The 26861-nt window shown below is 35.4% G+C and overlaps 4 protein-coding genes across 8 annotated transcripts; 2 read left to right on the top strand and 2 right to left on the bottom strand.

Moving 5' to 3' along the window:
• Window positions 1-173: 173 nt before the first annotated feature.
• Window positions 174-3138, top strand: LOC116159010. Of its 2 annotated transcripts, none has more exons than XM_031471896.1 (2): window positions 174-1518; window positions 1570-3138. In XM_031471896.1, exons 1-2 carry the CDS (start codon window positions 1504-1506, stop codon window positions 2287-2289), a joined length of 735 nt encoding a protein of 244 aa, XP_031327756.1. In that variant the 5' UTR covers window positions 174-1503; the 3' UTR covers window positions 2290-3138. The 2 variants fall into 2 exon arrangements, with proteins under 2 accessions (XP_031327756.1, XP_031327757.1); XM_031471897.1 differs by having other exon boundaries at window positions 174-2113; window positions 2168-3138.
• A 430-nt stretch (window positions 3139-3568) lies between these two features.
• LOC116158888 lies at window positions 3569-6931 on the top strand. 3 transcript variants are annotated; one of them, XR_004142850.1, is made up of 8 exons: window positions 3569-3797; window positions 3853-3959; window positions 4019-4449; window positions 4512-4957; window positions 5013-5576; window positions 5634-5973; window positions 6026-6696; window positions 6747-6931. XR_004142850.1 is itself a non-coding variant. In XM_031471749.1 (6 exons), the coding sequence occupies exons 1-6, from the start codon at window positions 3886-3888 to the stop codon at window positions 6262-6264; spliced, it is 2094 nt and encodes a 697-aa protein (XP_031327609.1). In that variant the 5' UTR covers window positions 3569-3885; the 3' UTR covers window positions 6265-6931. The 3 variants fall into 3 exon arrangements, 1 of the variants encoding a protein (XP_031327609.1); XR_004142849.1 differs by having other exon boundaries at window positions 3569-3959; XM_031471749.1 differs by having other exon boundaries at window positions 3569-3959; window positions 6026-6931.
• A 7824-nt stretch (window positions 6932-14755) lies between these two features.
• Window positions 14756-25194, bottom strand: LOC116160584. Of its 2 annotated transcripts, XM_031473812.1 has the most exons (3): window positions 24698-25194; window positions 23769-23923; window positions 14756-15175 (listed from the first exon to the last, which is right to left on the bottom strand). In XM_031473812.1, the coding sequence occupies exons 1-3, from the start codon at window positions 24786-24788 to the stop codon at window positions 14981-14983; spliced, it is 441 nt and encodes a 146-aa protein (XP_031329672.1). In that variant the 5' UTR covers window positions 24789-25194; the 3' UTR covers window positions 14756-14980. The 2 variants fall into 2 exon arrangements, 1 of the variants encoding a protein (XP_031329672.1); XR_004143254.1 differs by lacking the exons at window positions 14756-15175; window positions 24698-25194 and adding an exon at window positions 23502-23641 and having other exon boundaries at window positions 23769-24139.
• Window positions 21559-23435, bottom strand: LOC116160583 (zinc finger MYM-type protein 1-like). Its single transcript, XM_031473811.1, has 2 exons — window positions 22024-23435; window positions 21559-21976 (listed from the first exon to the last, which is right to left on the bottom strand). Exons 1-2 carry the CDS (start codon window positions 23217-23219, stop codon window positions 21967-21969), a joined length of 1206 nt encoding a protein of 401 aa, XP_031329671.1. The 5' UTR covers window positions 23220-23435; the 3' UTR covers window positions 21559-21966.
• Window positions 25195-26861: the final 1667 nt, after the last annotated feature.

The following is a 26861-nucleotide window of genomic DNA, read 5'->3' as shown; positions in this document are numbered from 1 at the left end:
TATATATATATATATATATATATATATATATATATAACTTTTATTAAATTTTTTTACTACTTATATTTAATTGGAACGATAGTACGAAAAATAACTCTGCACATAGGATTTCGTTACATTTTATATTTTCGACATCTGCCACGGTAATGCACCGTCAGCGCTAACAAAATAATCTGAAGTGAGGTCTCTTAAATCGTTGGCACGTCTTCCTCCCCGAGGTGGTGCAATTTGGCGTAAATCCTGGAGTCCTTTGTCACTTTGTTTCAGAACTTATGATTATGGAGAAATGGAAGAACATAAGGGCTGCGTTTAATAAATCTTTGAAAAAGACAACTGGAGATTCAGCAAAAAAGAAATACTTATACCATGATAATTTATTGTTCATGTTAAGTATTAAAAGATAGCACCGAATCTAGCTGGGTAGAGGATACTTCGCTAGTTAATGATGATGATGATGGCGTTTCTGAAGAAATGCAAAGGAAGGAGGAGAGCTTTCAGAAGAATTAAGAAATGGTAAGGTTATGGAAGGTCAAGAATTAAACAGCGAAAGAAAAGAGCAAAGACATTAGCTGATACTGAGGTGAACTTCCTCCAGATGAGGATGAGTTATTTTTCAAATCGTTGTTGCCTACTGTAAGAACACTGAACGTGGATGAAAAATTAGAATTTCGCATGGAAGTCCTTAGCATCGTTCACAAAATAAGCCAAAAAAAAACGAAATCAACGGTATTATCATCCGCCATTACCGTCGCCACAGCCATCACTTCATTCAAATTCCAGGCAATCAAATTATGATTCTTCTTCTCCCCAGTATGTGTAATCATAGCCCATCAGGACCTGTTGGTTTTCCTCAACAAACATACACGCAACTTCGAGGCATTAATGGTTTGTTGGAATAATTTCAATAATTACTATATAATTAGATAATTATACTATGTAGTTTTGAAAATACACATTTATTGTATTTTGAAGACATATACAATCTCTTAATCGGTCAACTAAATAACCAAACGTCTCTTTACTCATGCGAAAATAATTAAAGAATTTTCCAGGGGTTTCTCTAAGTTTTTCAAATAATGTACAGGGTGACTTACGGGAGACGGATGTTTTTGAAATGGCTAGTGCATGCCTTCGTTAAGTGGTGGGGCGACGGACGGTAGGTCATTCACTCCATTGCAGCTTACCATTTCAGTAGCAATGGAGCAGTGGACGACGGAGCATCGTGTTTTTGCGTACGATACGTTTGTTCGAAATGGCGAGTCTGTTATAACCACACAACGAATATTTCGTCGCCACTTCAATATCGGTCGGAACGGCACAGTGCCAAGTCGAGACACTTTGTTAAGGTGAGTTAAGGCATTCAGAACAACGGGGACAATATCCAAGAAAAAGCTACCAGGCCCTGCAAGAACAGAAAGGACGCCTGAAAACATCGCCAGTGTGAGGGCTGCAATAATCAGGAGTCCGAGTCGATCTGCACGCCAACATGCACGAGAACTAAACATGAGTCGTGATTCTGTGAGGAGGATTTTACGACTTGATTTGAAATTTCATCCGTATAACATGCAGGTGGTCCAGCAACTCAACGTGGCGGATTATCAACAAAGAAAAGAATTCGCAGAGCGTATGCAACTGTTGTTTAATGGTAATCGTAATGCAGTACTGTTAATGAGCGACGAAGTCCATTTTCATTTGAACGGTTTGGTAAACAAACATAACTTTCGTTACTGGGCTACTGAAAATCCCTGTAACATTCATGAAAAACCTCTCCACTCTCCAAAAGTTACAGTTTGGTGTGCGGTAGCCAAGTTTGGAGTTATTGGGGCGTATTTTTTTCAGGAAAATGGCGTGACGGTGACAGTGACATCACAACGCTACGTTCACATGTTGAATACATTTTTGAGGCCATACCTTCAGAGGCAAGGATTCAACGTGAATAATGTTTATTTCCAGCAAGATGGCGCCACGGCGCACACTGCTCGCGCATCAATGGAAGTTGTGAGAAACATGTTTCCTGGAAAGCTGATTTCACGTTTTGGTGACGTACCGTGGCCGCCAAGGTCACCGGACTTGTCCTACTGTGATTACTTCTTGTGGGGGTATTTGAAAGAACGTGTGTATGCTCACAAACCCCGTAATTTATTGGACTTAAAAGACGCAATTACAGAAGAGGTGAATTTGATTGATCAAGACATGTTGACCCGAGTTTCCAATGATTTTCAACAGAGGCTGGAAACCTGTATTGAAGCAGATGGGCACCACATGACTGATGTAATTTTTAAAAAGTAACTTTTTCATGAAATGGTATGTAATAATCTTTATTTGTGTAACAATAAAATAATAGTATCTTGTAAATTAATTGTGTACTGCTCATTTCAAAAACATCCGTTTCCCGTAAGTCACCCTGTATAAAACGTCCCTTCCACATATCTGACCCTCAAAATGGGATGGACCCAATATTGCCTTAGAGTCTGGATAGCTTGCCTTCTTCGGCGCCTACGTAAAACCATCGCTAGTAAAATTAATTTCCTTCGATCCATCACTTCGAAGCTTACAGCACCAACTGACTAAAATCAATCTGGCAACACGGAATATTAATCTAAACTGATTCGCAAGTGGGCGAGCACTCAGCGGATGCGGCGTCAAATTGTGCCGTTACCGTCTTGTGGCCAAACGCCCTTAAAGTACCAGTGCGCGCAACTGAGTGAGTGGTTTCGCCACAGTTTCGTTAAAAGGTACAACCAGGAGCTCAATCTGCTCAACGCAAAGGAGACGGCATCGGCATCAAAAAGGTAGGCGCTCCACATTTTTGTAAACGGGCTCAAGTGCGTTTATAGACTCAGTGGTCTATTCCGTTTTGACATTACGACAGTAGAGTGTACACTCATTTGCCTCTCTTCTTTTTCTTGTGTAGGCAGGGTGTCTTAAATTATTGTAAATTTTATAGTAGCATTAATTTTATTGTAGGTAATATATGTTAGTTCGAGTTAGATTTATTATTAATTATTAGCCCACTGGTCCTGTTTGAGATCTTGGATCGATCTCCGACTTCGAACGAAGGATCAGGTTGTTTCGTAACCAACGATAATAATTTTATTGAATTTGAATAACAAGAATAATTAAATTAAAATATGTATAAACTTAAATTTATCACGTTAAGGGGGATAGAAACAGACCACAAGATTTTTAGCTTGCGCCTAACAAAATAAAATATATGCAACTCATGAAGCTTCTTTATTTAAGTAACAAGCTACATTACCATGAAAACTAATCCTTGCCTGAAGCTAATTATCTGTTTACCCATTATTGTGTTTATTATGTACCTAGTAGGTCTTCTAAACCTATTCTACATTATTTATACTAAAACAAAGAAATCGTTTTTGTATTCGTTTAGATAGACAAACAAAAAAGTAGTATACGTGTGAGCAGTTTCGGGAGTTGAAAATGAAATCCAAATGTGTACTACAAAAGTTGAAAATTCGCACCAAGGAAATTTTTGTGTTATCAATACATTACTCACAGGAATTACCATTAGTCAAAGAAATTGCCGGAATGTCATTCATCCCTAATTGTAATAATTACTTTATTCACTTATGATATAGGTAACAATGTTAGCAAATAGGGTATTTATTGGTGTAATTATAATCGCATTATTAGCATTCTACAGGCTAATTATTGCTATATAAATACAATGTACCTTGATATTTTTGTCACTTTATGTGTGATTTTACTTTCGTGTAAAGTGAAATTGGGTTTTTTTAAAATTCATAATTACGTAAGTGTGCGTATACATATAGGTAAGCACAATATTTTTAGTTTCAATTTCATTACACATTATCTACGCATTTTTAGCATAAAAAACATCGTGACTGGCATTTTTTAGCAATGGCAAAGAGCAAACTCTATTTATCTCAACCAAGGAAAAGCAAAAAGCTACGCATGAAAAAGATAGCTTTAATGTAAGTCTAACAGTTATTTTTTTATATGATGTAAATATTTACTCTGTTATTCTCCTCAGGAGGTGGAAGGCTATCGGAAAAAATTCGCAAAATGTTCCGAAACTCCAAAGCGTTGGTACAAATGAAAACCAAATTTCGACTGAAACCATTCTCGATTTTGAAGGGCAATTGGTAGTGTCTAACCATACTGACTGCAGAGAACAAATGATGGATGAATTTATCAATTCCAAATCCTCCTGTTATATTGATTCCGATATTTCAAACGCAGGAAGTGTTAGAGACTGCTCAGATAACGAGATTTCTGGAGATGATTCAGAAGATAGGTCCTTGGTTTATGAGCAAAGCGATATGGACATAAGTGAAGATACGGACCTTGAGGAACTTTGCTACGAAAAAGCCACAGCCAATAGTAGTTTGTTCAAAACAAGCGGTAGACGAATTGTGAACATTTCATACCTTTTCAGTCAATTGAAATCTTTGAAGCATGAAGGTATGTACCTACATTTAAAAAAATTGATTAGGCGATTGATCGATTTATTTATTACGTTTCAGGTTTTAACTGTTCGTTTTTTGACTTAAACCTTGTTTCTGAAAAAATTGAGGGTTTACATAGCGTTTTCTCCTTTAAATGTGAAGTATGTAATATTATTCAAAATATAAGGACCGAAGATCCAGATAATAATGTAAACGTAAACTTGATGGCTGCAATTGGTTGTATAAGTGCTGGTATCGGTTATTCGCAACTTTCTGAAATTCTTGCATCATTGGATGTCCCTAATATGTCACACACAACGTACAGCAAACATCACAACCAGTTGTTTTCGGTTATACAAACCAAAAATGAGGAACTTATGGTAAACGCTGGAAAAGAAGAGGCTTTGTTGGCGAAAACTTCCGGTGAAGTAAATAGTAAAGGAATACCGATTATATCCGTTATAGTTGATGGAGCTTGGAGCAAGCGCTCATACCGAACAAACTATAATGCTTTATCTGGAGTTGTAAGTGTATCTGTAAACGCAATTAACAATATATTCTAGAACTTCTGTATTTTAGGCATGTATTATAGGAGCAAAGACAAAAAAACTTTTGTACATTGGAGTTCGGAATAAGTACTGTTACGTATGCGCAAGAGCAACAGTTTTAAAAGATCATGATTGCTTCCAAAATTGGCATGGAACTTCTACATCAATGGAAGCTGACATTATTGTGGAAGGTTTTAAAAAGTCTGTAAAAACGCACAATTTGATATATGGGAGAGTGATAGGCGACGGTGATAGTAGCGTTTATAGAAAGTTGACAGAAGCAGCACCATATGGACCGACATTTGTAATACAAAAAATTGAATGCCGTAACCATCTACTTCGAAATTATTTGAACAAAATCTCAGAAATTTCAAAAGATTCGAATTTTCCAATAGCACTACGAAAGAAGGTTACTAATAGCGACACATTGGGTCGCTTCCGGAATGCGGTGACTAAAGCTATTGAACACAGGAAAAACGAAAATAAACCATTTGATGAGAAAACAAATTCATTGAAAGGGGATATTTTAAATGGCCCAAAACATATATTTGGGGACCACAGTGCATGTGACGATTACTTTTGCAAGGGCGGGGAGGTAAGAATTTCATGTTTAAAGTTATCTGTGCCACACATAACCTTTTTTTTTATTTAGGAAAACCTTGTACCTGATCTACAATCATGCGGTTTGTATAATGTAGTGAAATCTATAAACATGCGATTGGCAAACAATGCTGCCAGTCTGCTACATGACGTTGACACCAAGGCCGCCGAAACCTACAATGCTATAGTCGCCAAGTTTGTAGGAGGAAAAAGAATTAACTTTTCGTTAAAGAATTCTTACCAAATAAGATGTATGGCGGCGGCAATTTCTTATCATTCATCTGGAAGTTTTATGGCAATTATTTTAGAAGAACTATCTGAATCGGCTGCAGGAACTTATTTAGAAAAGTATTTAGTAAAGAGAAGTAAAGCCAGAGAAATTCGGAGACAAGGTAGCAATACGTCCCTGGTTAATGATTTATGAACACATTTTGTGCGTTTTAGGAAAATGTGTGAAGAGGAAAAAATTTGCTACAACAGATAGATCTTATGGTCCAGAGGCGTCTAACATTATAGCAGATATGGACGAAGCGCTTTACACAAAAAAGTGTAACGAATTTTTACGTGAATTGGATCAAGCAGACAAAGAATTAATTTTTCGTTCATCATTGTTGCAATCTGGGTCAGTTGTTTGGAAGAGTGAAAGGATGAAACGAATTACCGCGTCAAATTTTGGAAAATAGTACTTCAACAGCAAAAACAGTTTCAGCATTATTATACTCTTCTTTTAAAGGTTCCAGTGCTACACAATTTGGTTTAGAAAGTGAAGAAACCGCAATTGCTTTATTCGAAAGTAAATATAATAAAAAGGTAAACAAAAGCGGCTTAGTAATAGATCCAAGTATTTCTTATTTGGCATGTTCTCCGGATGGCCTAGTAGACAATAATGCGATTATTGAAATAAAAAGTTCGGATAAATCTGGTCTTTTGCCACCAACTGATGCGATACTGCAAAAAAAAATTGATTATTGCTTGCTGGAGAATGATCAGATTACACTAAAACGAAACCACAATTATTTTTATCAGGTGCAGGGTTTGTTACATATAACTCAACGGGAAGTATGCTTTTTTATATTGTATACCAGAGGAGGATTTCATGTTGAAGAAATTTTAAGGTAATTATTACAAATTTTTATTTATTGACGTTTATTTGTTATATTTTTAGGGACGATTCTTTTTGGTCACAGTACATGGAAAAACGGCTACGTGATTTTTATATGTACAGTTTACTACCTGAATTAGTAGACCCGAGAAGATCTCGCCAACAAGAAATTAGGAAGGTTTACCTTACAAAATAATTTTTCATGTAATTACTGTTATACTATACAATGTACATTTTTTTTTATTAGGAAAGTGGAAGAATGTTATTTTTAATTGTTCGTATTAGAGGTTATAAATAAAATTTCCAATGTTGCGATGATTTTTATTTTATCAAAACGATAAAACGCAAAATAAAAATCGGAAAATTTCACTGTAATCGGATGGGCCGTTTCTGAGAACAAAGTGCATAAAATTTGCGGACGACGACTATGACGACGACAACAGACGGACCGACACTTTTAAAAAACACTTTTTGGCGTCCTTGGGTCATGAAACGTCGAGAAAAATTAAAATTAACAAAATTTTTGTTTGGTCGATTACCTACAATACTTTCTTTACGTATGTGGCGGAAAGTAAAAGCAAGATTTTCTGTAAATACTGAAAAATATTACATTTTGTTTGTATTATTTGTATATAGGAAAAATTAAAATAAAGAAGTAAAATTAGGGAGCAGCATTATTGTGCATCGAAATAATAAAACAGTTTACAAAAGAAGTAGATAATACAGGTATAGTAATTATAATTACCGTCTCTTTTGATATGTAAATGAGTTACATACCTGGAACAGCTTCAATACGGCCCAAGGCAATGTGTAGTTTAAGTTGCCTATCTCTACAATATTTTTTCTGTGTAACACGCATTTTATAAAAAACTTTTTATGAAGATTAAAACTAAACCAAATTAATTGAAATAACTTTGTATATACTTTCTTAATGTAACCCAACGTGACATTAATTGTATGCATTTAGTTTTTTAATAACCTTAACACACGTCTGTAAATTTAATCTTATCGTAATACAAAAAATCTCCTTCGCAGTAAATATACAAGCAAATTTTGACCCAAAAAATGCATACATCAAATTTTATGTTATAATGCAATGTAATAAAATATCCTAATCCTTTCCAAAATAATTTCCTGAACCAGGAAATTGATAAAAAGTTCTGCATTTGAGGTTTCATTTCAGTGAGACATGTGTGTGGCCTATCCCCTGTTTCTATCCGCCTTAAGATTACTGGTTTACATTATTTGCTAAACGACCGATTCCGGCGCGGTTCAGAATGCGACTTCTTAAAAGCTGCCCTAAATTAATATCCTCGAAAACCCCATGTAATGTGGCCATGTGTTTATGGTCCACCTGGTCACGCATTCGGAAACATAAATTGTGAAGTTAGGGTGACAAGGCAGTGGTTTTCTTCGAGACCGAAACTAAATATTAAGATAGCACGAAAAAACATATGGACAACATAAATTAAATATCGAAGTTTCTTAAAATTACTTAATTATTCTAACAGGTCCTGTGAGAAAGAGATATCCGCTCGTGCAGCGCTTGTTTGCCAGGAGCATTACGGTAGGTACTTTACTGCCCAAATAAAATTCCATTAAACAGCAATAGAACAACAAACAGAGTATTGCAATGTAGCACGAGACTTTAAAAAAACATTCCCAGATGCGCCATCAAGTGATATAGAGGTTATATTTGAAGATTTGCTCGAAAGTATTATAACTAAAAGAAGACCTTATTTTCCACCTACTGATGAATCCGTGTACAACCTTCTGCAGGAGAATATAAGTACAGGTAAAGTAAAAAAATGTACACATAGTGGTTGTTAATTTCATTTTCAGACTGAAAACATGCCATAAAACTGTATATACTTCCCACATTAGGGCGTATTCGTGCTGCTGGTGAAAAACATTGGAAATCATCCATAGTGTCGAGATGGTTTTTTGGTTCATGTTTAATCTGTGGGTGATATCGAAACGGCAACAGTTAAGAAAATTAACGATTGTTTCAAGCGAGGTAGATAATAATACAATAGTATGTAATTGTTGTAGAACCAAATTTGATTAGCGTTGTCTCCACACAATGTTATTTATACTCAAAAAGTCTAAGATAACCACAATTGCCAAAATTACATCTCTTGGCTGAGAGACCCTGGGGCAATCGAGTCCGATGCCTTTACTGTCGTTTGGGGAAATATGTTGTTTTATGCTTTTCCTCCATTCTCTCTTATTCTTCGAGTGTTGCAAAAAAGTAATAAAGGATAAGGCTGAAGGTATCCCTTTCTGGCCGTCACAAGCTTGGTTATCCGCTTCTCAAAACTTTTAGGTCGCAGAGCCTATTTATTTTGAACCCAGCAACCAGCTAATGATCTCCCCTTACAGCCGGAATCGTCATCCCCTCGCAAACAGCCTTATCTTGGTGGCTTGCAAGTTATCCGGGAAGCATTGATAGCGAAAGGTGTCCCAGAGTGTGCTATCACTACAACAGTGCGATCCCTAACTGAAGCTACTATTAAACAATATGGGTCTACGTATAAGCTTTGGTGGACATTCTGCGATCAACACGACATCAGCCCCTTTAAAGCAGACAAAGGGCAAGTCATTACCTTTTTTCAAAACTTGCTAGGCCAAAGTGACAACAAATATGGTTCTTTCAATTCCCATCGAGCGGCACTCTCCTTGATATCACCTGGCAATATAGGAGAAGATTCCTTATTCAAAAGGTTCATGAAGGGCATCGCACGAGCAAGACCTCCCAAACCCCGATATAATTTCACGTGGGATCCAACACGGGTACTAGACTACCTTGAGAACAGACTCGGAGACTCCTTAAAACATCTCTCGCGCAAATTGGTTACCCTACTGACCCTAGCAACAGGTCAACAGCTACAAACAATCTCTTTGATTAAATTATCGGAAATAAAAACCCACGATGGAGGACTATATATATATATATATATATATATATATATAATATATCTTTTACTCCAAACTCCAGGCAAAACCAGCTACATAAAAGCAGAGCATTCATTAGAAAAATGAAATCCTACGAAGTATCCACAAAAAGTAATTATCTGAACACTTACCCCTTTTATATATAAGGGCGCAGCCAGAAGATAAGCGAAATTTCCTCAAGATCCCGATAATCGGCAAATGTATTCCAAAATAACAAATAACAGCCTGTAGTAGTTCTACAGCTACCATCCGGTACAATAAATTACCCAGGTGAAAGCAAATGCGGTGGATGACCGAGAATAAACTTAGCAAACAAATTTTCACCACGCGGTAACGAGGAACTCTTATTCGCTACCTCTCAAGAAGACTACGTGAACCGAAGTGTCCTAGTAACAACTTTTGCCGACAGTCAAATTGAGGCGCACGCGTCTAAAAGAGTCGCGTCGAGTACTAGTGAAACTACGAGGTATAATCAGAAATTAAATCTACGTAAACTTGCACGTTACAAAGTGTACATAAAGAATACAAAACGGTTTTTAAATTTGACGTGTGTGGTTTCCAGGCAAATTGCGCACTTAAGACAAATACGCATGCCCGATCAACATATTTGTGATTTTCAGCGAGTTTAAGGGTGTAATCCAGTAGTACAACATTTATGCGAAAATAGTGCGATTTATATTTCGTCTCAATTCTGTAAAACATGAGATGAAAGACGGGGCTAATTTTTTTCGTGTAAATTATACATTTAAAAAGTATGCTACAGAACAAAATTTTAATATTTAAGAACAAACAATTTTTTAGAGCACTGCCAATAAAAAGTGAACTTTTATAGGTAAAATGGCGTCAACACAAATTATTTTAAAAATCTCCCTGTAGCATACTCAGAAAAAACAGCAAACCATAGAGCCATCGACCAACCTTTCACATAAATTACAAAAAATTTTAGACGAAATATTCATTCGAAATTTTTTACGAAAACTTGCAGCGTTTAGTGAAGTCATTTACCATTTATAAATGTACAGTAGGCAACACATCATACAGCAGGCCTGACTTCATTAGCGGCATTGTTGCGTTTATCGGGACTAATTTACAAATAGAAACCGGATTCATTAGAACGTATTATAATTCCATAATATACTGGGTAATAGAATTCACACGGAAAATGTGATTTATTTTTGGGTGAATTAAAAGTTTGCGTCTTTTCTGGCGTTTTTTGTAACACTCCTAACATTTTAGTGTGATAAAATTTTGAGATTATTTCCCTGTAGCATCCTTCGGAAAGAAATATAGTTTGCGTAAAAAGCGTTAGTTCTCATTTATTTTATGTTGTTCCCGAATTAGACGAAATTTTGAACACCCCTAAAATTTCGGGTGATACAAATTTGAGATTATTCCCATGTAGCATCCTTCGGAAAGAGATATAATTTGCGTAAAAAGAGTTAGTTCTCATTTATTTTGTGTTGTTCCCGAATTAGACGAAATTTTGTAACACCCCTAAAATTTTAGTGTGATTCAAATTTGAGATTATTTCCCTGTAGCATCCTTCGGAAAGAGATATAATTTGCGTAAAAAGCGTTAGTTCTCATTTATTTTGTGTTGTTCCCGAATTAGACGATTTTTTGTAACACATCTAGAATATTAGTAAAAAATGTACATTTTTTTTAAAGATATCTAATTTATAGCCATAGGTACTTATTCGCTTACATGCGTTATTTTCCAGATAGGGCCAATACAGTTCATGGAGTAATTACTGGGTTAAAAAAAATATACGTCTTATTAAAAACTGGGAAAAGTGAATTTATTGAGGATTAGCCGTTGTGACAATGATTTGCGTTTTCTAATCGATGTTTAATTATATATGCATATTCGTCACAATGACTAATGACCTGGGTAAATTAGCGTAATTACTTGTTTACTTTATACAATGGTTGGGCAGGTAAATTCTTGAATCTTTGTTTATTCGTTACCATTTCATTACAAGTAAATATTATGCAACCCATCATACGTCAAATAGAATTAAAATTTAAGTGGAATACACCCTTAAATTATGATTTAAAAAATGGCGACCGCTTGCAAGTAAAATATGCTTATATAAAAGCGCAAACGGTGGCTTTCACGACAAAAGATGTTGGTTCTATACAAAGTTAAAGAGGACAAAATTTCCTACATTTTTTGTTAAATTTTTTTCTAGCACACATATGTTAGGAGTTACAGCTTCGTGAAGTTGTACTATTTTATTTGAAAAGTAGTATATTTTGTTATTTGGCGGTTAATAACTAAAATAAATAATTTAAACAAATACAAATCATATTTAAATAATACAAATTTGAACTGGCTGCATTTACAGTTAAAGCGGAAATGGGTGTTCTGGGAGACAAAAATGGAGATATTTATGAAGATAAGTAAAAGTTGGAGTAGCTGTTGTGAATTGGACATCTATCAAAGTAGTTTATATCGTGAAAAAATAAAGAACCCACAAGAGAACGGGTAGTTCTCAACAACCTTTGATAACAGTAGCTCTTGATCTATCGTTGACGAACCGTAATACACAGTGTATCTACTTAAGTTGGCGCAACATTTTTATTCTAAGTTTTACGAACAAAAACTAAAACGAATTTAGTCCCGTACGCAGAAATCAGATGCCGCGAATGTACGAAGTCGCGGAAAGCCTGTTGTCACTAAAATAGAGGGATGTGCTTACATTCATACGCATTTTTGACATTTTCGCCATAAACCTACATATTTTTCGAGTCTAAAAAATTGAATTCCAATAAATTATGAATATATAAGTATAAAGTACAACTAGCGCAGCTGTGATGAGATGACAATGCCCATACTGAATCGCTACCAGAAATTAACAATGTTCATACTGGAAAGTGTAAAAGCGATAGAATCGAATGAAGTTGACGGTACAACTTTCGATTATTAAAATGCAGCGGATAATCATGGCCATACTTCCCATTGAACTGGTAATGATTCCAGACAAAGTTTTAGAAAGGAACCCTACCACATTAAATTGGGAAAAACAGCAAGAAAACGCAACACAACGATCTGCACGTTATGTTTGACGTTTCTGATACATCACAAGGCTGATTGTAAACAACTGTTATTGTTAGAGATATATAAGATTAAAAATTAATAATTTCTTTCACGAATTAAATGAAGAGCTTGAGTGATTTATAATATATACATAGCTTCCAGTCACATTCAGTTGTCCATTTATGAATTCTGCAAGAGTCGTGGAATAATTATGATTAGCATTCCTCCCCATACGGCGTATGAGTTGCAACCCCTCGACCTTACCTTCTTTGGGTCACCTACACATACCAGGAGCCAATGTAACCTATTTTTGAAGATAAAAATGTTTAACCTACAACAAGGAAACACATTAACTCCTTATGATGTAGCCATGTTATTTATTTCTAAAGATTTTAATTATAAATCACGAAACTCAAATTATATTTAGAAGATTGATTTATTGGGAAAAAAGGTCATTAGTATCGTAAGTTAATTTAAAAATTAAATAATTAACTAATTCACACACATTTTATATCAATATATGTAAATAATTATCCCCCGGTACATGGTGGCAAGGAGTCGACCCCGCCGACAACAGAAAGTTCTAACGAAACTTCTGCCTCTAAACGTTTTGTGACCAACCTAGTTCACAAAAAGAGAAAGAATGATTACGCAATAACGCAACCTCAAGATGAGATGTCGTTTTATTTAAACGCGCCGCTTATGAGTTTAAAACAAAACCCTGTTGATGCCACTTCTTTGTCACTGTTTCCCGACCATTTCGAAGAGTTGAGACGAGAGCTGCAGATGCTCTTGATTTAGTTATAAATACGGAGTTTACATTGGCAAGTATGCGAACGGTCGACGAAAAATTTGTCGCTTTCATTTCATTGATCCTTTCATGCATTTTATATAAATTTATTTCAGAAAACTAAGACACTCTGCAGATAAAAAACGTAAAAGATAATAATAATAAACATACAAAATTACAAAAATCCACACTGGACCCATGAATTGAGACACAGAATGCTCCTTGCTGAGGCAGAGTTAATCCGGTTCCGGTGTTTCCTAATAATGAGAGAGGCTTTTGAGAAGTCTTTCTGATGGTACGGAAATTGCCTGGATGCACAGAAGGTCTTTCGCCATTTTACTTAATGATGGGTAAATGGTTTCGTGAACCTTCCACCATTGAAGAGCGTCCTGATTCGATTCGCGTCTGGCAATATTTAATAAATTCTCTATCATCGGCTGATGATGTCCCCTGTTCATAAAGTTGGTCGAAGTCTAGTTCGTCCATATTTGTAGCTTCTTGTGACGACGAAGAAGAAGGAACAGGCACATGGTGACTCAGTGTTTCTATATAACTTGTGGATATATGAAAATTTATCTAAAGCCCCCTTTTTTAACTCCTGTCCCCATGCCCAAAGCTCGAAAGTGTCCACTTTATGACGTGGGTCTAAAACTAATGCGGCACAATACACCCAGTTTGTCTTCGAATAGTGCTTCATCATCTTATCTCTTGCTGCTTGATAGGCCAGCAACAAGCTTTCGTCTACTTCGTTTCGGTCTTCTTTTTCATCTAGTTTCCTAATGTCACTCTCCACTTTGTCTAAAAGTATGTTAAAATACGCCACGACGTTCGATAGCGTGGCGCACTTTTCACCTTTTAACTTCTTGGTTAGAATTTTAAAATTGTGGGATTTAACACCTTTAATTATCAGCCATTCGTCCGAAGACATTTTTAACTCCTTCAAACAAGGTTCATTACTTACAATAAAATCCAAACTGGACGCGCGGGCGAGGGTGGCCAAATTAGCAGCGGAATTGGAAGAAGCCGTTATCCTATTTGGCCACGGGAAACAGTTATCGTACATTACAAAGAACTATTTCGTGGGTCAACATCTTCAATTTCAATGTTTGTACCTGATGTATGTCGTGCACTGTATGAAATACTTAAGGAATATATCAAAGTCAGTATATACAAACTGCAAACAATAATTTTTAATGTTTTTATTCAAGAAAAATATACATATACATATATACTATGTGTATGTTTATAAATCATGGAAAGCTTGATGTATAATATCTGATGTTGAATAATTATTTGTTCGAATACGTTCCCGACATTTCGCTCACAGAAAATTGCTCCTCTGAAGGAGACTGCAAAGGTGTATTTACGTATGATGCATTTCTGTAGATCCTGCAATTGAAATTGTGTAAGTACAGATTGTATGCGATCCTGTGCTTGTATGGCGGAATATGGTGAAAGCTTCATTAGTTGCGCTGCAATGCTACGCCCGAAAATAACGTACTCATTTTCCATTTCAGGTTCTCTCACAACAGTTTCGGTAATTCGTTTCTACTGACGAAAATTGTTTTACTTTCGTTCCTAAACGACCTTTTTGTGTTGCTGGCTGATGCACATTCTCCTCTTCAATTATGTTATCACCCATTTCTTCTCGATTTATGTCATCTGTTACTTCTTCCCCTGTAATATTTTTCTGTTGCTCTGGTTGAACCTGAAAAAGAAGGAAAGTGTTTGTTTCAAATGTTTATTGAGCGAAATTTCGGGTTGTGATTTCTAAAAGTGACAGCGTGACAGTTCTCATTATTGACTACTGGTTAATAATGTCCACATTATTAACCACTTGGAACAATTGCCGAGAAAACCTACTTTACAAGTGGAAAAAAGGTCAATAATCATATCTAGTAGTGACAAAAAATAGTACATTATACAGGGTGACAATTTGAAAACTTACCACCCCCCATATCTTAGTAAATATGCGAGATATTTAAAAAAATCAAAATCCGTTTCGGTAATTCGGAGGGGGAATCACAATGACATAGTTGGAGACACACCCCCTGCGCCCCAGCCACCCCAACTTTTAAATCTTAAATAGTGACCCCCCATGTGTGATACGTCGTTGGAAAGCTCTGAAAAATGCTTTCCAACCATACCAAATAGCATTACATTTAGGTTAGTAATTATCGTGCAAATCAAAAAATAAACATGGAAAATCGTATTTAACTTGAACTTCCAAAGCCGACTCGACAGCAACTCATTTTTGATCGCCAGTTATAATCTATTCTCAAACTCTTGTCGAACCTTTTCAAATGTTGGTTTTGCAATATTTCGACATTCTTGAATTATTCTCTGTCTTAGTTCGTCTATGTTCGCCGGTTGCGTTTTAAATACGACAGATTTCAAATGTATCATATTAGTTTATTTTTTGATTTGCACGATAATTACTAACCTAAATGTAATGCTATTTGGTATGGTTGGAAAGCATTTTTTCAGAGCTTTCCAACGACGTATCACACATGGGGGGTCACTATTTAAGATTTAAAAGTTGGGGTGGCTAGGGCGCAGGGGGTGTGAGGGGGTGCGTCGCCAACTATGTCATTGTGATTCCCCCTCCGAATTACCGAAACGGATTTTGATTTTTTTAAATATCTCGTTTATTTACTAAGATATGGGGGGTGGTAAGTTTTCAAATTGTCACCCTGTATATCAAGGTAGAGAAGTACAGTATTATTGCCTGAGCACTAAGATTACATCTCGAGGGTTAATAATCATGTCATCAGACGCTAGTAGTGAAAAAAATTAATTATTGATTGACAAGGACAAAAGACTTTATTTCGAAGCTCCAATGTAATAAATAATCAATGCCTGAAATAAAGAGGAGCACAAGTCCACTACATTCACCCCACGCGCAAGTGGTCGACACAAACAAAGTACGTCTTAACACTACATACAGTTTAACAAACAAATAATCCCTTCATCCGGCCGTGTTCTTACGCATTTAGTACTGATACAAAAACACTCTCTGAAAGCTTCAGAAAACTGACTTAATTAATACTGTTACTAATTTTGACTGCGGTAGCTGTTCAAAACGGGAAACTTTGTTAAACAAAAGAACCTTCTAACAAGGTTTCGTTAAGCACTACAACCTGCTATTTCACACCGACGTAACTTATTCCATTAACGGACATACCACATTAAACTTTATAAAATACCTTAATATTGTATCTGTATAGCACTTAAAAGCAGTCGGCCGGATGTTCCTTAATTTTAAACAACGCAGTTTTTACATCTTACAATTTAAATAAACAAACTTACACAAATAATAAAATTTAAACAAAAAAAATTAAGCAACTAATATAACAAATTCTGATTAAATAAACCAATACGGTGTTTATTTGTAAAAAAATCTCCAGATTTAAACTAAATTAAAACATTTACACATACCCTTCTCTTTTTTTTTTGTTTAGAGGGCATCAACTTCTCAGGTCATTGCCCTTTTTACTGGTTCTTGTTTCTATTTAAACGTTTTCAGGCTAGAATCGTTTTTCCATGTAAGATATAAGCGGGTGCGTACCACCTTCTATATCTTATCTATATTTTACTAAAATACGCAGAGACTTTCAGGTACTTCACAGTGTTCCTCATTCCATCTGGATCCGTCAGGCACTTCTCCGTTCTTGGTTGAAGTTCGCACATTTGTCGCTGTATTACTTGTGCCGGACACTCACCTATTATATGCTGCACAGATGTTAAATTACCACAAAATTCACACACAAGTGGATTTTCTCTTTTTAGAAGGTAAGAATGTGTTAAAGCGGTATGTCCTATTCTTAGTCTATGGAGACAAATACTTTCCTGACGAGGCAATTTTAATGCTGGAGAGACAGCAGACGTGACGCTTTGTTTACATCGCCTAAGGTAGGTATTACAGTCATCCCATTGTCTTTGCCATAGTTCTTGCATACATCGTGCTATCATTCCTTTTTGTTCGACTGCCTTAACCTCTGATACATCAATTTCGTTCGATGCTGATGCCATCTTTGCCGCTTTATCTGCCTCCTCGTTTCCCTTAATTCCAATATGCGCAGGTACCCATAGAAAGTTCACAGACACGTTGCGGTCTTCCAGTATTTTAACAACTTCCATCTTTGACATTATCTCAACCTAAAGAAGGTCCATTTGACGTTTGATCGTTCATTTGACGTTTTTTACACTTTAACACAACAATACATACAGGATTTAATGCATACTTAATTTACAAAATGATGATGTAGATTACAAATTTGGAAGTATATTTAATTTCACATTTTTTCTTGTTCTTTTGCAGTTAACCACTTATATTCTTTAAACTACTTACATTTAATTAATTTCTTTATTAAGAATTCAACCTGTTCGGCCCACTCCTCATTATTCACGATTAAATTATGTTGTAGTTTTTTTGTAACTTTGCGGCTTAAAACCTTTGATAAAGATCTTTTTTCTGGTGTTTTGTCAAAAACTGATTTAACAATTTTTGTGGCAGATGCTACAAATTCAAATAAATTATCGGAAGGGGATGTTAAATTTGATAAAACAAATATTGATGGGTAGGTTCTGTGGAGAATAAGCAACTCTTTCTTTTCACCAAGATCACTATTCGGTGTAGTCAGTATTTTGACAAATTGATTACAGCAGTCTCGAAATAAAATTATTTTTGCGGAAATGATAAATAAAAACAAAAATTGTGGTTTTCAGCAATTTCCTAGGTTATTTTGAGAAAGTAACTGGAAAAAAAGTTGTAGATTTTTTCACTTTTCCATTGAACTTTAGTCTCTGACCCCTTTTCGTCCTCCATAAAAACTTAGTCCCACTCCCTTGCTCATTTATTTATTTTTTGCATTTGTAATAGACCATGCTACATTCCAAGCAAGTGTGAGGCGTCAGTCCGACTATATAATTGTATATAGGTAGTTGTTTAAAGTATAAGTTCGCAAAACCAAGAACAAAAAGGAAATATGTATGTGTGTCTGTATGTGTGTATTATATATATAGTGTTTTTTTTCCCCATTTTAACCATTAGGATCTCGGAAACCGTAAGACATAGAGATTCCATTAAATGAGGAAAGAGTTGTAGTTTTAAGATCATAACGCGCAAGCAGCAAAATGCAAGGCACTACAAAAGTACCATGTGCTTCATAAATAAAACACACGCCGCTGACCGGCCAGCTAGCTCTGTTGACCAAATAGCAAACAGCGGAGAGCAATTGCACCTGCATACGTAACACCAACACAAAAGTTATGTTCCCCAAATGGGAATCAAAAATCAATAAAGTATAATAAACACGTTATGTAAAAACTAAACAACCTCAAGTATAAGTGTTGAAATAATTATCCCAAATTCCAAGGTTTACATAAAATTCCCCCAATGAAATATTACATAAATTTAGTAGCTGAAACTAGTTCACACCAAAAATCCTGAAAGTAGGTATAGAACACCCACTACCGTTGCACAGTGATTGAGTTTAATGGGTTAAATTGACAGTGGATTGAATACCTTGATTGGTAGCTTGTAGGGTATCGAAGTTTAAATCATAGTATAGAGCTCTGTACTTCACAGGTGATTTACTTCACATGAGTAAATGCAGTTAATTAAAGCAAATTATTCCCTTTCAATTTCAAGCGTACTAATTAAGAGTAATATGGGTGGCTCTAGTGTTCGGCCAGTTAACATTTACCACATAAGTATGGGTTAAATGAAATGCAAATACACAAAGGCAATAGTTTAAACAATAATAAGATATCACCACTACGATAGGTAGGTCTCTGGTTCCTAAGATTCCTGGTGTACGTGTAAACGGCTAACGGTTTTCTAAGTACCGCAACAGGTGTCAAAAGGGTTGGTGTCCGCAGTATCTGTTTGGCTGCGCCTTAGAGATAGTAACGTTTCAATGGCAGATTTTACAGTACACGGAACTCCTGCATGTTGTCGTTTAACGTAGATGTGTTTCGCTTAGAGAGTAAGTAGAAGCTACGGAATCGTTGGACTTTGACTCCTTACAAGGACTCTAAAATATAATGTAATTATGGCCACGGTTAACCAAATATAATGCGCTAACCTCTTAAAGCAGAGAGTACACAAAAAAAAAGAACTTCGTTAAAGTAAGGTAGCCTTCTTATACCATAAATACGATGGATTCCCCCTAGAAATAGAAAGAAGGTAAAGTGGATTCGATCACACGGAGTATAACTTACGATTAAGGTGGCTTGAAATTTCTCCAGTACAAAAAAAAATTCCTTACGGAAGTTTGTCCCCAAGCATTAAAACGAAACTGCTTGGTGCAAACATTAATTTGGGTTGACTTGGTTAAAAGATGCTTTCGCAAGGGTGTTCGATCCAAAATCAACCACTGGAAGATATAACAAGCACCCCCAACTCGGGATCACAAATCGACCGTCTTTCTAAAAGCAGGTGGCGAGAAAAAAAAGACGCTAACTTTCTTGTTTCCGGTCACGATGCAACCGACGACGAATAATTCCAACCAACCACGAGAGCCGATGGATATGTCAATACCATAAATGGTAATATCTAATGCTTATCGATAAAGGAAACGAATTTAAAACCAATGACAGCAAGGTATCGAATTACAGTCAACTGACGTCATTGATCGGTAGATCGAGAAACTAAAACGGGCAGGCAACACAAAAATATAAAAGTAACTAGAGAATTGACATATTGGTTGCACTCAACGATGCGCGAACATGTAATACAGGGTAATGGAAATAGAAATATGACTACAAAGGTTAATACTATTTTAAACTGTTACAAGATCTTATTCAAGATATGCTTTTGTTTTTTTAAAAAAATCCACAGTTTACTAGATATGAGCGAAAAACAGATTTAGTGATTTTTCATTTAACTCTTGTAGAAGAGCTATTATCAACGTTTTCATTAGGTGTATCACTTATTTTCTCGAAAAACAACCTTTTAGAAATGGTACCGCAAGAAGTACCCGCAGCGCTTTAAGTAATGTGACCTGAGGCGGCAGACGGTCCATTTTAGCATACTCGGATAGGGCAAAATTGGAACTCTATCGGTTAAAAATCATTATCATTCTCGTTCAGTGGATGTCGAGCTAGCTCGCCTACTACTACGTAATAACGCAGATTCAAATAAAATTTTAAATTGTTGGAATAGTATCAACAATCGTAACCATTTATGTAAAGCAAATCTGAACGCAAATATCTACTAGTGACTAAACCTTCAAGTAGCAAGAAATTGTTTTTAGATTTACCTGTACCAGAGGAAGATAGTGAAAATGAAGAAGACGAAGCTGAGTTACCTGACGTAGATAGAAATACAGCACTGGAAAACGAACCTATTATTCAGACTGCACTGAGAAAAAAGTTAGTAGTTTCGCTTCTAAATCCGAAACGTAACGTATTAATTATCGTACTTTTTTGGGACAAGCTAATTTAATACGAATTCTACGTCTAAATCAAATTGCGGAATTATATTAGCTAATACGACTGCGTATTAGTTAAGACAAAGTCGTGATGTCATTGAATATAAACCGTGACGTCATCACTTTTCTTAGTGTTAATACATTTTGTCTTAAGACATAGTTGATTTCTTCCCGAAATTAAGTAGATATTCTATTATTATTAATGCGTATTTGGTCTCATATATGAGACGATTTCTTATAACTATACTACAAATTATCAGATAATTTAGTATAGTTTTCATTAAATTTACGAGCCTGTCTATTGTTTGATAATAAAGTGTATATTAATTAATGTACGATCTTGCATGTTACTAATACAAAAGATCTTAAATATTAGTATAATCGCAGACTATTTTAGCACCTATAGCATTAAAAGTTACGACACGCTCTATTAACGTCATGCTATCAAGTATTAATAATTAATACTTGATAGCATGCTGTTAATAGGGCAGTAGCATGTTTGTCAGGGGCGTAGCGTGAGTGATTGAGCGAGGGATGTGACGGGGGGTTTGGGGGGGGGGGTGGACAACCGCCAAATCGAAGGGGGGTTTTTGCAAAATTTGCCCTTGAAAATCGCATTTTAAAGCATTATAAGGTCCAGAATTGATAAACAAACGTACAATTTTTTTTTATTAAATTTAATACGAAAAAGCAGTAACAATAAAAAAAGGTAAGTATGTACTAATTTTTAAAATGAAGATCAATTCGTCGATTTTTGTTTTGTTTAGCGAAAACGTCTATAACTGTTTCTTCAAATGTGGGTACCGATCTCATATCTTCTAACAGTGCACCCTCAATGCTCATTAATGCTAAAGCGGAGAGTCTTTGTTGGTTTTGAGAATTTCGCAGATAAGTCTTTATTCTTTTTAAACAAGAAAACGATCTCTCTGCGGAACTGCTTGTGGCAGGAATAGTTAAAATTAATTTGCACAATTTAGATGACTCTGGGAAGACAGAAGATAATCCAAAAGACGTAATGTATTGATGTAGCTCAAACACACTGCTCTTTTTCATATCGGGATCTCTATAAATCACTGAAAGTTCACTTTTTAAACGATCTGCGTCAAAGAATTTTCCGTACGTGGTTAATAAAGAAGAAAAAAGTTCGTCAGGGAAGTTCTTTACAAATGAATCAAATAGTGTGGAATCCAGAAGACGTAAAAATTTCAACTTAGAAATTTCGCTAAACCGTTGAGTAATGTTCAAAATAATAACGTCTAAAATTTCATAAAACAAACGTGCGTATGTGCTTTTCTTATCTTCTTCGGGAATTGAATCCAAACGCATTCTCTTGTTTGGTGGCCGATAGTCCGACGTAAATCTCTCCATACGCTCCCAAATATCACTAAACTCTTCTCTCATTCGCTGGATATGTGATTTAAAATCGTCGATCTTTTTATTGCAGTAAGCGATATCTGAAATTTTTGATTGTAAAATTTTAAACAGGCTCTCAGAGTGTGGGAATATTGCAGAAAACACGTCCAAGAAAAAATTAAAATCAAAATCTCGCAATAAAGTTAAAAAGCCTCTAGCACAAATGGTCGTTTCGCGATCCCATTCTTGATTTTGATCTTCCACAATTGCTTGAAAAAGTCCTTCCAAATCTTCCTTATGTTCCTTCGCCGTTTGTACTATTCGGCTTTGAAAGTTCCACCTTGTAGGAGCGACAGTTGGAATTCTCTTTCTTACATGAGTAGCCAGTGCGCGTGTTCGTTTGGACGACTTGGCAAAAAAAACGGAAAAACTTAAAAGATTTGTAAAGAAAATTTTAACTGGTTTAATGAAACTAGCGGACTGAGATAAAACTAGGTTCAGTTTATGGGCATAACAATGAATAAATGTTGCGGTTTTACAATGTTCTCGAAGTCTCGTCTGCAATCCACTATGTTCGCCTGCCATTACAGCCGCACCGTCATAAGTTTGTGCCACTAATTTGTCAGCACAACCAAAGTCCTTCAAAATTTGCAAAGTGTGTTGCAAAAGAGAATCTGCTTTTCTATCAGAGCTGACATCTGTATAGTGCACAAACCTTTCTTGAACATTTCCATCCTCAGTTACATATCGGAAAGTAGCTGACAATTGTGATTTCATAGTGATATCAGAAGCTTCATCTAAAATTAGGGCTACAAAATCAGTTTTCGAGATCTCTGTTTTAATTTTTTCGATCATTACTTCGGCAACTGATTGGATTAAATCATTCTGAATGTCTGGGGAAAGACCGCGAAAAACAGTAGAATTATCTAAATGCGTTTTAAGCGTGTTATCATTTCTTGCCATTTCATTAATAAATTCTACGAAATTTCCCTTATTTTTTGATGAGTCGCTTTCATCATGACTTCTAAATGGAAGGCCAAGTTTACCTAGCAGACATGTCACCCTGACAAGAGATCCCACAATGTGTCTGTTTTGTTTAACAATTTAATTATGTTTTTCTATACTTAGTTTGTACTGAGTACTTAAAGCAAATTCAATTCTTTGACTTTTTCCAAACAATAACAACTTTTTTTCACAGGAAATATGATTCTCCGAATTAGTATGCCTCTTACCGGAACGCTCAAATATAGATCATTTGGTTCGGGTAAATCCGATAACGCTGCGGTATTAAGTAAATTTTCTGGCTGATAGTAGTCATTAGAATTATTCCCTGTACCATTTAATACTACATTAGATAATTCTATTAGACTAGAATGTTGATCCGGCTGAAAAACAAAAAGGATAAATGACAATGTCTTTCAGTAACACAATGAGTAGGTATATAGGTATGTAATGTGTAAAAACTTAAGGAGTCAATACGTGAATGTATAAATTTACGATATAAATACAAACCTCGGTTTGTTCTGTATTTATTTGGGATTGGGTTATGTTATTACGCCACAATTTCAACTGCGCTTTGAACATTACCCTGGGCCCAGCTAATGGTATTAGTTCTCGTAGCTCTGCGTCTTCGATATGACGTAGTGTGACGGTATCTATTTCTTGATCTGTTTAAAAAACATCACAATATAGTGGGTAGTAACCACATTATAAATAAACAATGCAATGCAAATAGGTAGTGTGTTAGTAGACTGGTTTGATTACACTCTGCAAAAAAATTTTGGGGTTAGCACCGCCCAATGTACCTATATTTTTTCGTTTTCTAGGGCCCAAAAAGGGCAAAAATCATTATACGACCCCCAAATAAAATTGCGAACGCTTATTAGGGGATACATCTGTTTTTTGGTTGTTTTTTTTCCAAAAATAAACATATTTATTAAACTTTCTGATTGTACTTTTTTTTAGCGTTTATTGATTTTTTCTTGTTGCTGGATTCTTACTCTAGGTATACTCGCATAATTTTGAATATTAAACCCTTCTTATTCCTCATTTTTGAAAAAAAGCAAAAAAAAAACAGAAAAATGTCTCTCAATAAGAGATCGCAATTTTGTTTAGGGGTCGTATAATGATTTTTGTTTTTTTTGAGGCACTAGAAAACGAAAAAAAATATGGGAACATCGGGCGGTGCCAAAATTTTGTTGCAGGGTGTTATTGAGTTTAAGATTAAAATTCTATTATCTAACCTATTAAGTACAAACATATTAAATGGTACAGCATTCAAACAATGCCACTACCTACAAACAAGCAACTTAGCAACGGCGCAAGTTAAACTGGAGTTGAAACTGTACAGTATCAATTTCAAGTTGTATGCCATAATTATATATTAACCACCATTTTGTGATCTATCTACTCACAGTGAAAATATAAAATTTACTACTTACCCTTAAAGGCGTTTATGTACTTTTCAAAGCCCCACTCGGAAAGTAACTTCTCCACTTCGTAGCACTTGTCAGTGTTATCCGTGGATTCCATTATACGAAAATTACTTGTATATTTAGCGATTCACATGCACAAGCAAAAACACCACCTTCAACTAAACTGATAGCAGATAGCACAGCAGTATAAAATATATTTTGTCCTGTACATAATTAAAATTGTATTAACGTTAATACAAATTGTACACACATCACTTGGTTTATGCCATCGCCATATAATTCGTACATTCATTAAGACAATTCCACTGAAAATGATGTATCATCCCGCTCCCGCGTACTGGTGCAGGAAAGGATTGTATACATATATAACTTTATACAGGTATATGCACTTTAGGGAATGCCACATAAGCAAAAAATGGGTGGATTCGCAGAACATTATATATGCACTATTAAGAAAGGAATAACATTGGTGCTTTTGCGTTTCATAATTAGGGATTTTCGTTTCGGATTTGCAAATTGCAATAGCTCAACTTAGCTCGTAGATAATTCATTGAAAAGTAATGTAGATACGCTATAAATTCAATATCCGTCATACATGTTATCCTTCAATAAAGATAGGTTAATTGCAAGTGGCATGTCCTGTCATAAAACGAAATATATTAAGTTATATACAAACAGTTACGTGATATGGAGCCCTATTACCATTATAGACGGTATATCTTAAGTCGATAATACGTTTTCTTCAACGTCTTATGGTTAATATACAACATATTAAACGGATGCAAAAGGTGTGACGTCAGATTGTACTGTATTAGGGTTTAACATAATTAACCTTTAGTGAAAATAGGTTATATACTTCTCTAATACTATTCAACATTTCTAAACAAATTCCGAAATGTATTAACGCGATAATACTACAGGTGTTCTAAATACAGCATAATTTCTCTCAAATTATGGTACGTTTTTTTACTTAACAATAATTCCTTTTAAGTATGTAAACACCGACACAGTATTAACGTTAATGCATTTTTTTTCTCTCAGTGTGGTTCGGAACCTAACACTTCGTCCAAAGGAAATAAAAGGCAGACGGGTAGAAAAAGTAATCATAACAATTTAATCTATACAATTGGTTATTTACTAAATTGTAATGTTTTAGTAACCAAGACAAAAGGAAATAAGCAAAACAAGGAAAAAAGTAACACGTCGCGCGGTGAAAAAAACCGAAGAGGAACAAACAATTCTCGTACTGTGAAACATGTTCCATGGAATTCCGAAGAGAAGCAATGTGTTCTCCAATTTTTTAAAATTGAAATAAAAAATGGCGTATTGCCAAAAAAGAACGATTGCATGAAATGCATACAACAAAATTATGTTCTTCAAAATAGGCCATGGAAGAAAATTAAATATTTCGTACAAAATGAAATCACAAAAGGGCCAAATTAGGCAGTTAAGTACCAAATTTGTCGATACTTATAATGTGTAATAAGAGCACTAATCAAGTAGGTGCAATTACGTCTGCTGAACGAGGGGATGATCGCGTTAGTGGTTCTTGTCAGTGCCCAAGGAAATACAATCCCCACCAATGTTCATCTTTTTTTAATAATAATAATTGTACTTTATTGACTGAATATATGTAGAATACAAAAAAAAGACGTATATATAATGTGTAAGTAAACCATCTCAGCCAAAAAGATCAATTCGCCTAAATGCAGAAAGGTCTGCATCAAGCGTTCTACCATTGACCTTGGCAAACGAAAAAAAAACAAAAAAAAAACACGATACACTCGAGGAAGAAATTTCATTCTTACTCTCATTTTATTCACGGAGGCCCCCAGGACGCATTGATGGGGCAAACGGTTCGGATTGGATGCTGGAGCAGGCGTTTTGTACGTTTATTGAGAATTTTATTAAAACATTCCAAACCTACCAAGCAAAATCCAATAATTTTGCTATTAGACAACACCTGAGAAACAAGCATTAGAAGCAGAAGAAGCATTTCGAAATAAGAAAAAAGATTCAGCTAAAAGGTGCATTGGCAAAAAACCGGTTAAAAAACTAAAGGACAGCCACGTCAAGACGCAGTTCTGAATTTTGCCAAGGACAAGCTTTACGTCAAAGATATTTTTGAGAGTCTGGACGCATTCTACGAGAGAAAAGTCTTGCCACACAA

The sequence above is a fragment of the Photinus pyralis genome, unplaced genomic scaffold (genome assembly GCF_008802855.1).
Source record: "Photinus pyralis isolate 1611_PpyrPB1 unplaced genomic scaffold, Ppyr1.3 Ppyr1.4_LG1, whole genome shotgun sequence".
NCBI lineage: Eukaryota > Metazoa > Arthropoda > Insecta > Coleoptera > Lampyridae > Photinus > Photinus pyralis.
This window is presented reverse-complemented; position numbering and strand designations above follow the sequence as displayed.